The 13,464-nt window shown below is 35.3% G+C and overlaps 1 protein-coding gene across 1 annotated transcript in view; it reads right to left on the bottom strand.

Moving 5' to 3' along the window:
• The window catches only part of gabbr2 (gamma-aminobutyric acid (GABA) B receptor, 2), a 526,760-nt gene that overhangs the window by 204,905 nt on the left and 308,391 nt on the right, over positions 1–13,464 (bottom strand). The window contains 2 exon segments of the mRNA XM_030147570.1: positions 3,385–3,535; positions 7,056–7,136. Coding sequence (XP_030003430.1) covers positions 3,385–3,535; positions 7,056–7,136 — 232 coding nt within the window.

Raw genomic sequence — 13,464 nt, 5'->3', positions numbered from 1 at the left:
CCCCCCCCGTGGGCCCCCCCACGCCAAGGAGGTTATGTTTTTGCCAGGGTTTGTTTGTCTGTCTGTTTGTCTGTCCGTTAGTGTGCAACATAACTCAAAAAGTTATGGACAGATTTTGATGAAATTTTCTGGTCTGCGCCCCCCCCGTGGGCCCCCCCACCCCCGATCACCACCAAAATTTAATCACTTCTTCCTTATCCCATTTCCAACAAACCCTGAAAATTTCATCAAAATCTGTCCATAACTTTTTGAGTTATGTTGCACACTAACGGACAGACAAACAGACAAACAAACAAACCCTGGCAAAAACATAACCTCCTTGGCGGAGGTAATAACATAATAATATATAAATAACTTTTCTCAAACCAAACTTTTCTCTGTTTTAGAGCAAAAAAAAGTTAATTTACATTATGAAAAGGTTTACATCTACAAACTATCCTTTCAAAAGATGTTAATAACATGAACAAACGGAAAAAAATAAGTGTAATTTTAACAATATTCTGCCTCAGTTTATCATTTCCACATGTACATTATAACTTACAGATCACAGTGGATCTACAAACACAAAACATTTAATAACGGGCAGAATATTGGTAAAATTGTACTTACTTCTCTTAAGACATTTCAGGTTATTCACACTTTTTGCAAAATTATACTTTTTTTTAGTGTAAATACATGAAAATATTTACATTTACAAAGAGAAACATTTGGAGTTGTCATTATTTATATGTTATTATGATAGTATTTTACTGGTCCTGCCCACTGGAGACTGAATTGTTCTGACGTGGAACCTGAACTAAAAGGATTGTTAATATCTTAGTGTAATTTTTGCATTTCACAAATTCATCCCAAGGGCCAGACTGGACCCTTCGGTGGGCCGGATTTGGCCCCTGGGGTGTATGTTTGACACCTGTGAATTAACCTATCAGTCCATGTCTTTGGATGGTGGGAGGGAGTACCCAGAAGTATCCAGAAAGAACCCATGCAGACACGGGGAAAGCATGCAAAGCCCCCCCCGCCCCCCCAACCCACCCCCATTGTTAGACATGTTTGTGTTGTATTATGTTTGTTTGTTCAAAAATAATAATATTTGATCATTCAGACCCGATGTATCAAATATGATACAAAATTGAAACTCATACATGGAAATTGATATTTGAATTTTTTTTCCTTTGGGTTGTTCAGAAGTACCAGTAAAGGCTCCAGTTTCAAAGAACTGGAATTTTCTGTCAATGATTTAATGGTTCAGGCTTTACAGGGTTAAAAGAAAAACAAATAAATAAACAAAAATCCCACCCCACACAAATGTGAACTCCCCATCCCCACTGTCACTAGTCACTTTTCCATTGACCCTCAAATTGCGCAAATATAACTTGCACATAAAAATTTACCTAATGGAAATCGACAATTTCGCCAAAAGTCTCATTTTTTGATTAAAAGTTTTTGCGCTGGGAAGATGTGGTTTTTCGGGCATAGCGCAAATGGTATATTATGCAAAACTGCAATGGAAAGACCTTTTTTCGCAACTAGAGTCAGATGAATTAAAAAAACAGATGTTGATGTACGTTACAACAAGCAAAGAAGAAGAAGAAACATGTCGCGGTATGTGTGGACACACCAGGAAACCCAATCGTTTTTTAATTTAGTACGAGATGGTATAATAAGAATATTAAATCTCTCGATGACCTTTTCTCAGATGATAAGCTTATGTCATTTGAACAGCTTACTAACAGGTACAAACTAATCAAACAAGATTTCTTCCGCTTTTTGCAACTAAGACATTATGTCACTCATAGCACAACACTTACTGTCCACCCTGAAATATCTGCTGTTGAGAAAATGCTGTTTCAACAACATTCAAAAGTGTCTGACCTACCACCTACTGTATCAAGCTATGTTTTTGTGTTTTATTTTTTATGTAAGAGCTGTAGTGTATGTTATGTTTTGTTTTGTGTCTAGTATTTGGAAGACACTGTTTTGTTGAATGGACAATAAAAAAAAAAACTGCAATAAAAACAATGAAAAAAAAAATTTGTACGAGATAGAGGGGTAATATATAATAATAATAATGAATATATCTGTAAATCAACACCATATTTATGTTCATCGCAATGTTTATGGAATGACTTGTCATGTCATCTCACGATAATAAATAAGCAAATCATGGCATTTGTGATTTAATGGAAAAACCAACATTACGCACTTGTGTTTTTTCGACATTTAGTAAATATCGGTCAAGTTTTGCGCAGATGTCCAATGGAAAATCGACTAGCGAAAACTTTCATCGGTGTTACCTCGGATAAAAAAAAAAACACATTTGGAGCATGAGCTTAAGGTCTGTGCACTTGCTACAACAGTAAACCCGGAGTGTGATTTGTGAAAAACAAAGGTGGAAATGCATCTGAAAAGTTTATAAAAATAAATGACAATAGGCAAGTAGAATGTGAAGAGCCTCCTTTCAACCTAATGAAAAAAACATACATGTAAATTGTAAATTGTGGGAAAACGCTGTTGTTTAGAATGTAATAAAATGTGACAAACAGGAACCATTTCAGAACCACGGATAGCTCCGCTCACACTCCTGTCACCTGTCACCTTTTTAAAACAAATTCTAGTGTTTTTATTGTCAATCCATGAAGGACTTTTAATGAGAGGGAGACAATTCATTTCCCGTCTCACATCAAATTGCACTCAGACTCAGCATAAATAGGCCAACTCATCATCACCTTTGTTTGAAGAAACGTATGTCTGTTCTTTTTCTTGAATATTATTTATCGGTAGTTGATGCTCTTAAAGTAGGCTATTTTGTAAATCTTGCTTTCTGCAGCCAGTATAGCCTAAACACTATCCAGTTGTGTGTTAGCCTAGCAACTAGAGTCAGGTGAAGAAACATGTTGCGATATGTGTTGACACATCCGGAAACCTGATCATTTTATAATTTAGTACAAGATAGAGGAGTAATATTTAATAATAATGAATATATCTGTAAATCAACACCATATTTACGTTCATCGCAATGTTTATGGAATGACTTGTCGCGTCATCTCATGGTAGTAAATAAACAAATCATCGCATTTGTGATTTAATGGAAAAACCGACATTACGCACTTGTGTTTTTTTGACATTTAGTAAATATCGGTAAAGTTTTGCACAGATGTCCAATGGAAAAGTGACTACTTCCACATTATTTTTATGTTAATCATTCATTTATCTTAATGAAATCTTCCCAAAATGATTCTTCCCATCTTTCCTCTGTCTTTGGTGGAACCCCCTTACTTTCATCCTGCTCTGTACAGTCCCCTCTTTACCTCTATTTGCTTTAGTCTTCGTCCAGTCCACAGCCCCTCCCTCTCAGAAAGACACGCTTCACGGATGAAGCCTCACCTGTGGTTGCGGTTCTTGATGTTGAAGAACAGGAAGGCCCCGGCCATCAGCATGCCCAGTATGGTAATGGTAGACAGGATGCTGTAGAGGGGAACGTTGATGTGGCGCCGCTGCAGACGCACAAATGTCCGATCCTTCGGGGGCTCCACACCTGTGTGATCCACAAAACGTTCACACTCAGTTTGAGTTCTGAATCAGATCGAGCCTCCTCACCTTTTCCAGCGAGTTTCCTTTAACCCAAAGGTTTCCAACCTTTTTTGGCTCATGACCCCATTTTAACATCATAAATTTTTGGCAACCCCAGACATGCAAAATTTTTGAGAGTTGTTTTTTTTTTTTTTTTTTGCTAAAATGTATTTGTTTTTCATCATGTAATAATTTGCTCTACTATGTTGCAAATAAACATTCATTTTAGACACATTTAGTCTATATAATGTATATTATTATGGGCAGAGGCAGAAAAGCCAGGTGTAGATTACTGCACAAAGTGAGGATTTTCTTTTCCTTGGTCAGGATATGTACAGTCAGTCCAGCTTGGATTTACAAGGCTGACATTTAATACTGAACAAACAAGAACTCAAAATATGAATTATGAAAGAGCTGCAGCATCTGAAACTGACCACAATGAACATTTAAAAGATAAACAGAACCACAGTGCTTCAGTTTCAGCTTCACAGTTTGTCATGTCTTTTATGTATTGTGATTGTTTTATGCTTGTTTGTTTCTTTTTTTTAATATGTAGGTGTTTTGTTTTGTTGTCTTTTTTATATGTGTGTGTTTTGTATCTTGTATTTAACTGAAATAAACATTCATTCATTCATTCATTCATTCATTCATTGTCTCTCAAGTCACCATATATTTTTTTTTATTTTAAGTTGTTTTATTTATTTATTTATTTATTTTTTATCAATTACTAGAAATTCCAGGTGACCCCATTTGAATTCCAGGTGACCTCATGTGGGGTCCTGACCCCAAGGTTGAAAAACACTGCTTTAACCTTTTAATCTTTGGTGTTTCAACCACAAAATAGCGACAGTGCATCAGGTTATTTGAGACTCATTTCCTGGTCCCCAGTTCCCTCTAGTTGAGTGGATGTATCTCTATGCACCACAGTCAAGTTATTGTGGTTAGACCCTGCACTTTCTTATCTTTTGCTCTATTTTTCTCCCTTCAGTGTGCCAATCGATTGTGATGGCATCATCTTACACATCTCCACTTACTGTGGTCAGGGATGTGGAAACAAGCATTTTAGATGCTACTGCGCTTGAGTTTCTGTATGTGGGGCAAAGGCCCGGAGGATGGAGAAAGAATGGTGAACGAGGTTGGTGTACAAAGAAAATGGCCAGGGGGACTGAACAAATTACAAAGTATAACAACACAAGCAAACATGGGATGGGTGAAAAATGGACTGGTAAATAATTTAGCGAACAGAGGACAGTTTAGAACGTAAAGGAGAGTCCTGAACTGAGTGGTGGCGACGTCTTGAGTATCCCTGAGTGTGTGTTTGTGCTGTAAATAGAGAGTGCTGGGGTGATAGGTGATGCGCTGTGAACATATAGATGCATTAGGGACATCTTTTCTCCATGAGGGAGTCAAAAATATGCACATAAATACATGTACGTGAGATGGAGATTCTGACCCAAAGACTGAGGACTCTAGAAGAACAGTGTCATGATAAATGGAAGAAATGGACAATTTTCATTTCACCGTCACATTACTAAAAACAATTGTCAGTCACAAACATTTATTATGGTCAATGTATCCCAAACGTCCCTTATGTTTGTTTTGCTTTTGGCCTGATCACAATCAAGGGTACCAGAAAGGGTGCACATACAGATACAAAATAATAATGCTCTATCAAAAAAATCAGACAGGCCATTTTATTTGTCTGATATTTCTCTTTTAAAGTCCAAAATATTTTTGTATTATGGTGTCTACTAAAAAATTGGCAGGCTTGTACCCCTGTCAAATCAGAAATTATTGGGTGTACGGACACTCCAGCCTAATAGCCTCCATGTTTAATGCCTACAAAGATATACAAGTGTTTCAGCACTCAGGATAATCATGCATTGTTTATTGCATAGATGTCGTGTCCAAAGCATGCGTGCTGAAAAATTCCATATATTGACAGAAACAATAAAATTAGACCCACATATTTTGAATATGATGTACGGACACTACTTGGTGTACGGACTCTACCAGATTGGAATGGAAATCTGGCTTACCACATGGTCGCATCTGTGTTAGATCTGTAACTAAGTCTTCCTGGTACAGGAGGAAATAAACATTTGTGAACAAGTTATAACAATATATCTATAAGTCATATACGCCATATTATTGATGGAAGTATATTGGTGTACAGACACTACATGAATTTTGATGAAAAATGCGCCATTGAAAACATCCGGTTGGACATCTTTGTGTTATTTATGCAATAAATTATTTAAATTTTTCAAATTGGATTTTATATTTTTGTGTTTTCTGTCCTTTTATGTTGATATAGTAGGTTAAAGTGAAAAAATAATAGATAGATGATCTAAATGAAGTTGTGCTGAAAAAAAGATACCAAACATGGGTATAGTAAACATTTGTTTATATAGTATATAAAGGCAAAATCAAAAGTACTGAAAAACAGACAAAATAGGCTCAGACCACTAAGGGTTAATATTTGAATGTTTCTGCAACAGAAGGCACATTGTGCCAAATATTTTATTTGAATTTTTTTAAAAATACAACTTGGTTAAATTATTTCAGTGTGTGTATCAGTACTTTTTGAACATTTTGAGCACAATTTCAATAACACTGTGAAAATAATGATAACTGTGATAATTTTTGTCACAATAACCATGATATGAAATTTTCATAATGTTACATCCCTATCTGTGACTAAGTCTTCCTGGTACAGGAGTAAATAAACATTTGTGAACAAGTTAGAACAATATATCTATAAGGCATATACGCCATATTATTGATGGGAGTATATTGGTGTACGGACACTACATGAATTGAAAACATGCGGTTGGACGTAAACATCCGTTTGTCACATTGTTACCAAATTTTCTGCAGCCAGGGAGCATACCAAAATCTGTCTAGTTGTGCATATTTAGTCATAATAATACTGAAATAACAGGTTCCCATTCTATTATTACAATTAAAGGGCTGCAAAAGAAGGGTTTTCAGAACAAACTGGTTGATTGTCTTAATACTGAAAATAAGAACTGATAATCAAACAGCTGTTCAACAAAAACGATCAATAAATGAAAAGCAATGTGATGTGTGTATTTTGTAATAAAAAAGACACAGGAGTTGAGTAGTAATTCTTTACTGTGTTACAAAACATTATGTACGATAATTTTGCTCTCTTATAATAATAAAATTGTGCACATGTTTTCATGCTCATTGGGTCGCCATTTTATCAGTTTTTATCCGATTTTCTTCAAATTAGAAAGGTTTGCAAGATCTAGTAATAAGATGGCCAAAGAAAAATTTTGGGAATGGTTTTGGGGGTATCGTTTTGCAATACTGATTAATAACTGATACAAATAGACTTTTACACCTTGATTGTGATCGGGCCGTTTGTAATGTACAGAAATCAAACAATAAAAATAAAGTAAATAAATACATGAATAAATAAATACATGCACATTAACCATGTGTCGACTCGTTCGTACCTTGGAATCTGATGGAGTTGTTGATGAGGTCGAGCACATCTGCAATCGCATTGTATTCTCCCACCTTCACTTCTTGGCCCTCTGTTCAAATAACACACAGACATGATATCAATACACTATTTATCAACACAGCCAATGGCTGGCAAACAACATTCACTCTCAGAATTCAATGTTAGGGCAAGAACAATATCGATTATTTGTAATAAAGGACTTTGATTAATATTTCTTAAACACATTTGTTGTGAAAATATTGTAACTTTATTTATATAGCACCTTTAGATTTTAATGGTACTTGGCAAGAATATTATTTATATTCACTATTTATGCTTTGTACAGAATATATTTTTATCCTGTCTTAATTAGACTATAGTGTTATTGAATTTTTAGCTTTATATTATATTGTCGAATCTGTATCTGTGTTTTCTTTTTAAATTGTTTGTCAACTGTTTCATGTCCTGTCCTGCTTTTATATTCTGTGTTTACTGTTGTCTAGTTACCTAACTCTGGTGCAATTGATTGTACACTGTCCCTGTCAAATAAACAATAAAGTAAAGTAAAAACAAAAGTTAACAAAGTGCTTTGAAAGGCAAAGCTAAAACAGTGGGAAAAAAAACATAAACCAAACAGGATAATACATTTAAGACTATAGCAGTTGAATCACTACATAAAGAGACAGTAAAGGGGACAGTAAAAGCAATAAAAAGACAACATCACATCACAAAACAAAAGAAATAAAAACACATGGAAGAAAAACAATAAAAGACAGAAAAATAAAAGAGGACATGAGTTCACAACACAAAGCAAAAGGAATAAAGGAAGAAAATAATAAAAGATGACGTTCCACAAGGCAACATAACGTAAAACAACAGAATGAAACATTATTACAAATGAAAAAATAATATGAATAAATAAATAAAAAGAAAAATCTCAACAGTTTCAACACAAAACATGAGTTTTTCAGTCAGTTTTTCACAGTGAACTAGATGGAACGACTAAATAACTAAATATTGACCTGTCATGTCTCTCATTTCAGTGTTGCTATTATTCGTGATGTGTAACCATTGAGAGAATACTGTGGGCGCAACATTGTTTTGGTGAAAAGGTACCAATAATGGGTAAAAAAAATTCTCCGTTTTGGATGTTGAAACTAATCGGGATAATTGAACTCTTTCAGGTTCCAGTTTCAAAAGGTGGTTAAGTAATGCAACGCTGCAGAAAGTGGCTCACAGGCTTAAAAATCTACTACTAGTATTTGTTATTAGAAGGAAATGTAATAGAGGCGACTATGAGCAAACAGGCAAATCTAATTCAAACAGTAATTGGACACGGTGAAGAATGGCCAAGCACTGAGCACTGCAGTCTGGAATAGCAGTACAACCTCCTGAAAAACATTAGATCTCAGGGAAAACTTGTAAAACCCATTAGTAATAGAACTAAAGATCCATAACGTAGCATTCTCAGACTTTTAAAGCTCTCAGTGAGATTATGTGCGGAGATTTTTCATTGGTAGCTTTTAAGATGTTCCTTAATGTAGCCAGGAAATGCTCTTCCCATTTTATACAGTCTCAATTATCAGTTTATTTTACCTCAAGGAAACCAAAAGACCAATGAAGAACAGATATCACTGAAACCAGCTAAAAGCCAATGATATTTCAGGTCTGTAAGAGCAGACCTCAAATGCACTCGAGTCTCAGACTGGAGGGGTCAAAGCCATGAATAAATAAAATTGTTCTTTTGTATTTATACCGCAATATACATTGGACTTTAGCATTTGCAGACTGCAGGCAAATGAGGCCCGAATCCGATTTTTTTGCCCATATGTGACTGTTAATAATAATAATAATAATAATAATAATAATAATAATAATAATAATAATAATGATGATGATGATAATGGATTAGATTTATATAGTGCTTTTCTATGAATGCATACTCAAAGCGCATACAGTGGATCCATTATTCATTCACTCTCACATCCACACTCTGGTGGTGGTAAGCTACATTTATAGTCACAGGCAGACTGATGGAAGCATGGCTTCCAATTTGCACCAAACGGCCCCTCCGACCACCACCGAACATTCATACGCATTCATACGCCAATGTGAGTAGCTGTTACGAAATCACAAGGCTTGAACCCAAATGCACGAGACAGACTCAGAGCAACTTAGTTTGAGTATTTATTACTCAAAAATAAAGGACCAAAAATATCTTCACAAGAGTGAAATAAAAAATTAACACAAAAATCCTCTCAATCAAGGTATCAAAAAGTCTAGCAAAAAGTTCTTCACAAACGTGGAATCAAAATATTAACAAAAAGATCTTCTCAAACGAGGCATCAGAAAATCTAACAAAAAGGTCTTCACGAACGTGGTGTTAAAAAATTTACTCAAAAATCTTCTCAAGCGAGGTATCAAAAAATATAACAAAGATCTTCACAAAATGTGGAATCAACAAATCTTACAAAGCAGCACAGAGGAACAGGAGAAGGTCGAGGGAGATCTAATCTTGGCGTGACATAACGCGCTGACAATGTTCCACAGGTGACTACATTTTTTTATTTTTATGTTAGAGCATTTAATTAATTGGTTGTAATCGGGGTGTGAAGTGGATTTTACGCAATATAGTAAAAAAATGCTCCAGGAAAACATTTTACACCCCACCTTTAATGTGTAATATGAACGAGCTCTCAAAGAAATCAGATTTTACAAAAAAAACCAAAAAAACAAAAAAAACAATTGTACATTAACCCTTTCATACATACTGATAACTCCAGTGGACAGCTATTCTCCATCTGTTCTTTTGTATATTCATGGATTTTGTTGTTTTAGTTCCATATCAGCCAACACAGTGGACGCTCATGCATGATCCCAAACACTGACATTCATACCATTACTGTAACTTTGTTGTTTTAGATAAACCTGATCTGCAGTAACATGTTTGAGTGTAAATCAATTGCTAATTATTAGGCTATTAGACTGTAATAAACAGTTTTCTTGAACAAAAAGGTGTTTTGCTTTTTTTTTTTTTGCATATTATCTCCATGAATTGAGTAACAATTATTATTAGAGTATGTTAAAATATGAGGAAATGGCGTTAGCGGCATTAACCCTCTGGTATCCCGTCCAGCAAGGCCCTTACTAAGCACCAAGTGTGTGTTTTTGGCATGCTTGGGGAATAATGTCAAAAAAATTTTCATTCAGTTTGTTTTTAATTCTTTTACACTTTTTCTATTTCATCAACTTGAGCCATAAATATAAATACCAAATACTCAGTAACTGTCACATTTTTTAACCCTTTAAATGCCGTGTTTGTAATGTACACACTTTTTTTGGATGGAAAAAACACACAAAATTTTTTTTTTCAATATACTACATAAAAAGTGGATCACATATTATTTGATTTTTTCATCCTGGCATATGTCAATGATTAACTCCAACATTGGTTAATTTGCATTATTATTTTTAGCGCTAGGTCAAATGTTCAAAAACACTAGCATCTGTCACCAAGTGTGTGTAAAATGCACACCTATAAATCAAACTATTAAATATTAAATATTGATTTATTTTTCTGCTCAAATTTGATTTGATTTTATAAATCCAGGTCAGCCCTAATCATACATGTCAAATGGAAGAAAGAGTGTGTTTTAGGCACACTTGGGAGACAGATGCTAGTCTTGTAATTTTCTTTTGTTTACAATGTGCACATTTCAGTGGGTGGCCAGAATTTTAAAGATCAACCAAAAATGAACAACTTTTGAATTCTAACCTTATTTAAATTGTGAAAAATAATATGAATTTTTTTAACACAAAGTGCAAAGTGTGCCTAAAAGGCGCACCCAGATACCAGAGGGTTAAAAAAGTTTTTATTTCATAGTTTTCACACAGTATATCACTTTCTGATGATGGGTTTTAAATACATGTTTCTTTGCTTCAAAAATTAAATGCATGGTGTCCAGCTGAGTGGACATTTTTGTAACTCCATGAAAAACAGGGTCATAAAAAAATTCCAATTGCATAGTTTTTTTTCATGCCTAAAGAGGAAAAAAAAATCACTTAAGAAAAAAATACTGACTAAGGTTCTCATAATTCATGCATGAAAGGGTTAAGACCTACTGTCTCACAGACAAGGGACTGTAAACTGCTGTACACCCGGCGTGTGAACAACATGTCTGTCTAAAATCCTGCACAAACACAGCTATTTCAGGATTTAGCGGTTTTCTCTTTTCGGAACAACAGCGGATCCCTCAGGTGTAATACTGAAGGAAGCATGACCTTGCCAGGCAAACATGGGCCTTTACTCTCTGTCACTCATAAAGATTACCCAGAGTATACACAAGGGAGGAGATGAGAGAGGGATAGGAAGAGAGGACAGATTATTCTGATCCTTTTTTTTTTTTTGGTAAACACCCTGCAATTTCTTCTAGTGTACACACACCAACGTCTCTCTGCTCCCACTGTTATCGCTCGTAGAGGCCCATTGAACTCCTCGGCGGCGTTGTCCTTGACTAGGAAAATGACAGATAACATCAGCCATTGTAGCATCACAGGACACCACGTTCTCCTTTTCCACCCCTTTCACCAATTCACCTCATTTGATCTCTGATTCTGGCATCACAACATCAGCAAATGTTGAAATTGTTTGACGACATTCAACAACTTTTGCACAGTAAATCGCACAGTGCATGTGGATACAATCAGGATATGTGTTTTTCCTCTCAGTGCTGAATGAAGATCAATGACCATGTTTCCCTTGACCACGTCCTTTGTCAGGATCTAAACAGAAGGGATTATATGTCGGCTCTGCTCCTTAGAGATGCTAAAACACTATCCCAGTGCTCCGTCCCCACGGGGAATATTGATGGCTTCAGCGCTCAGCCTGTTGTTCAGTCTCTGCACTGACTATTTATGGCTTGTTGTTTCATTATTCCGGTATAAACTCAGTTTTATTCAGTGTTTGATCATATAGAACTAAATGTTCCTCACATTAAAAAAACACAAATAGCATAAAGCTGGTGATATATTTTTTAGATAGAATGTGTTTTGGTTTTTTTGTCATTCTATATAGCTATTGATTACTATTTTTTCTATCATACAAAAGTCACAGAACCACAACCCATATTTCCAGAAAAATTGGGACATTTTCTAGAATGCAATAAAAACTAAACTAAAACTTACTAGTACAAAGAATCAGGAATCGGTGACATCTTTTAAATCACTTCTTAAAACACATTTTTATAGACTTACCTTTGTGTGATGTTTGTCCCTTTTTAATTTTTTAATTTTTAATTTTATCTTGTTTGGTTATTAATTTATATTCTCATACATGATCTTGTTTCTTCTCACTCCTTCATTTTTGCATTGATTTGACAGCATCATGTTACATTATCTTTGCCCTCTTTACTCCGATTCACTATTTATTTGAAGTGTCATGTTTTCTCCATTTATTGTGTTGTTTCTGTTTTAGTGTCTTTGCTTGCATCTTGTATCCTGCTGTTGTGCCCTTCTGCTTTGTCTGTCAAAGCACTATGTAAACTTAGTTTTTAAAGGTGCTATATAAATGAAGTTACTATTATTATTATTATTTCTAGCTGCATTGTACCCATGGTGCCATTGTATGATTGTGCCCTCCTGTGGTGCAACAGCGGCATTGCACCTGTACGCTCTCCCATGCTGCAACATTGAGACATCGATCGGACATGCGTTGGACACAGAACGTCCATTATAGTAGGATTATTATTATTATTATAAGGAAACATTTCTCAGTGATTTCACTGAACAACTTCATTGTATTTTGTAAATATTAAAAAAGTTACATTTTGACCTTTGAAACAGACAAAAACAACAAAAAAATCATGTACCAGATGAAATAAGACTAAAGCGTTCACGTAAACACATGTGTAAGACAAAACCACCGTTAACTAAAAACAGATACGTATACGTTCAATCTGCTGTCTGTGTCGTTGACCACATTACTGATGAAGACCTGGAGTCGGTCCTTGAGCACCTTCAACGGCAGCTCACTGCATCCAGTGTGTGCTATGTACTAATGCTAGCTGATAATGCTAATGATAGGTACTGTTGTGTGTATTAGGATGGGTAAAATGCAGAGACCAAGTTTACCTTCAAGGACAATAAAAGGAATTAACCTTTAACCTTTAACCCTAACACAGTTCTGACAGTGTCCGCAGTTAGCAGCTAATGCTAATGGAAAAGGAGCATCCACCAGTGAATTCACTCAACTCAATACTTTGGGCCAAACATCATGAGAGAATTATCAGTCTGTTCAAAACGTATATTTTTCATAATCTAATGTTTTCCTTTCCCATCTATAGTATGTAATATGGTGAAATCTCAGTGTGTGAAGGGCAGAACCTTTGGGCCCTCAGGCAACATCGCATGAAAAACCATCA

This window comes from Sphaeramia orbicularis, chromosome 11, assembly GCF_902148855.1.
Source record: "Sphaeramia orbicularis chromosome 11, fSphaOr1.1, whole genome shotgun sequence".
Taxonomy (NCBI): Eukaryota; Metazoa; Chordata; class Actinopteri; order Kurtiformes; family Apogonidae; genus Sphaeramia; species Sphaeramia orbicularis.
Note: the sequence above shows the minus strand (reverse complement) of the source record. Positions and strands in the feature narration are given on the sequence as shown.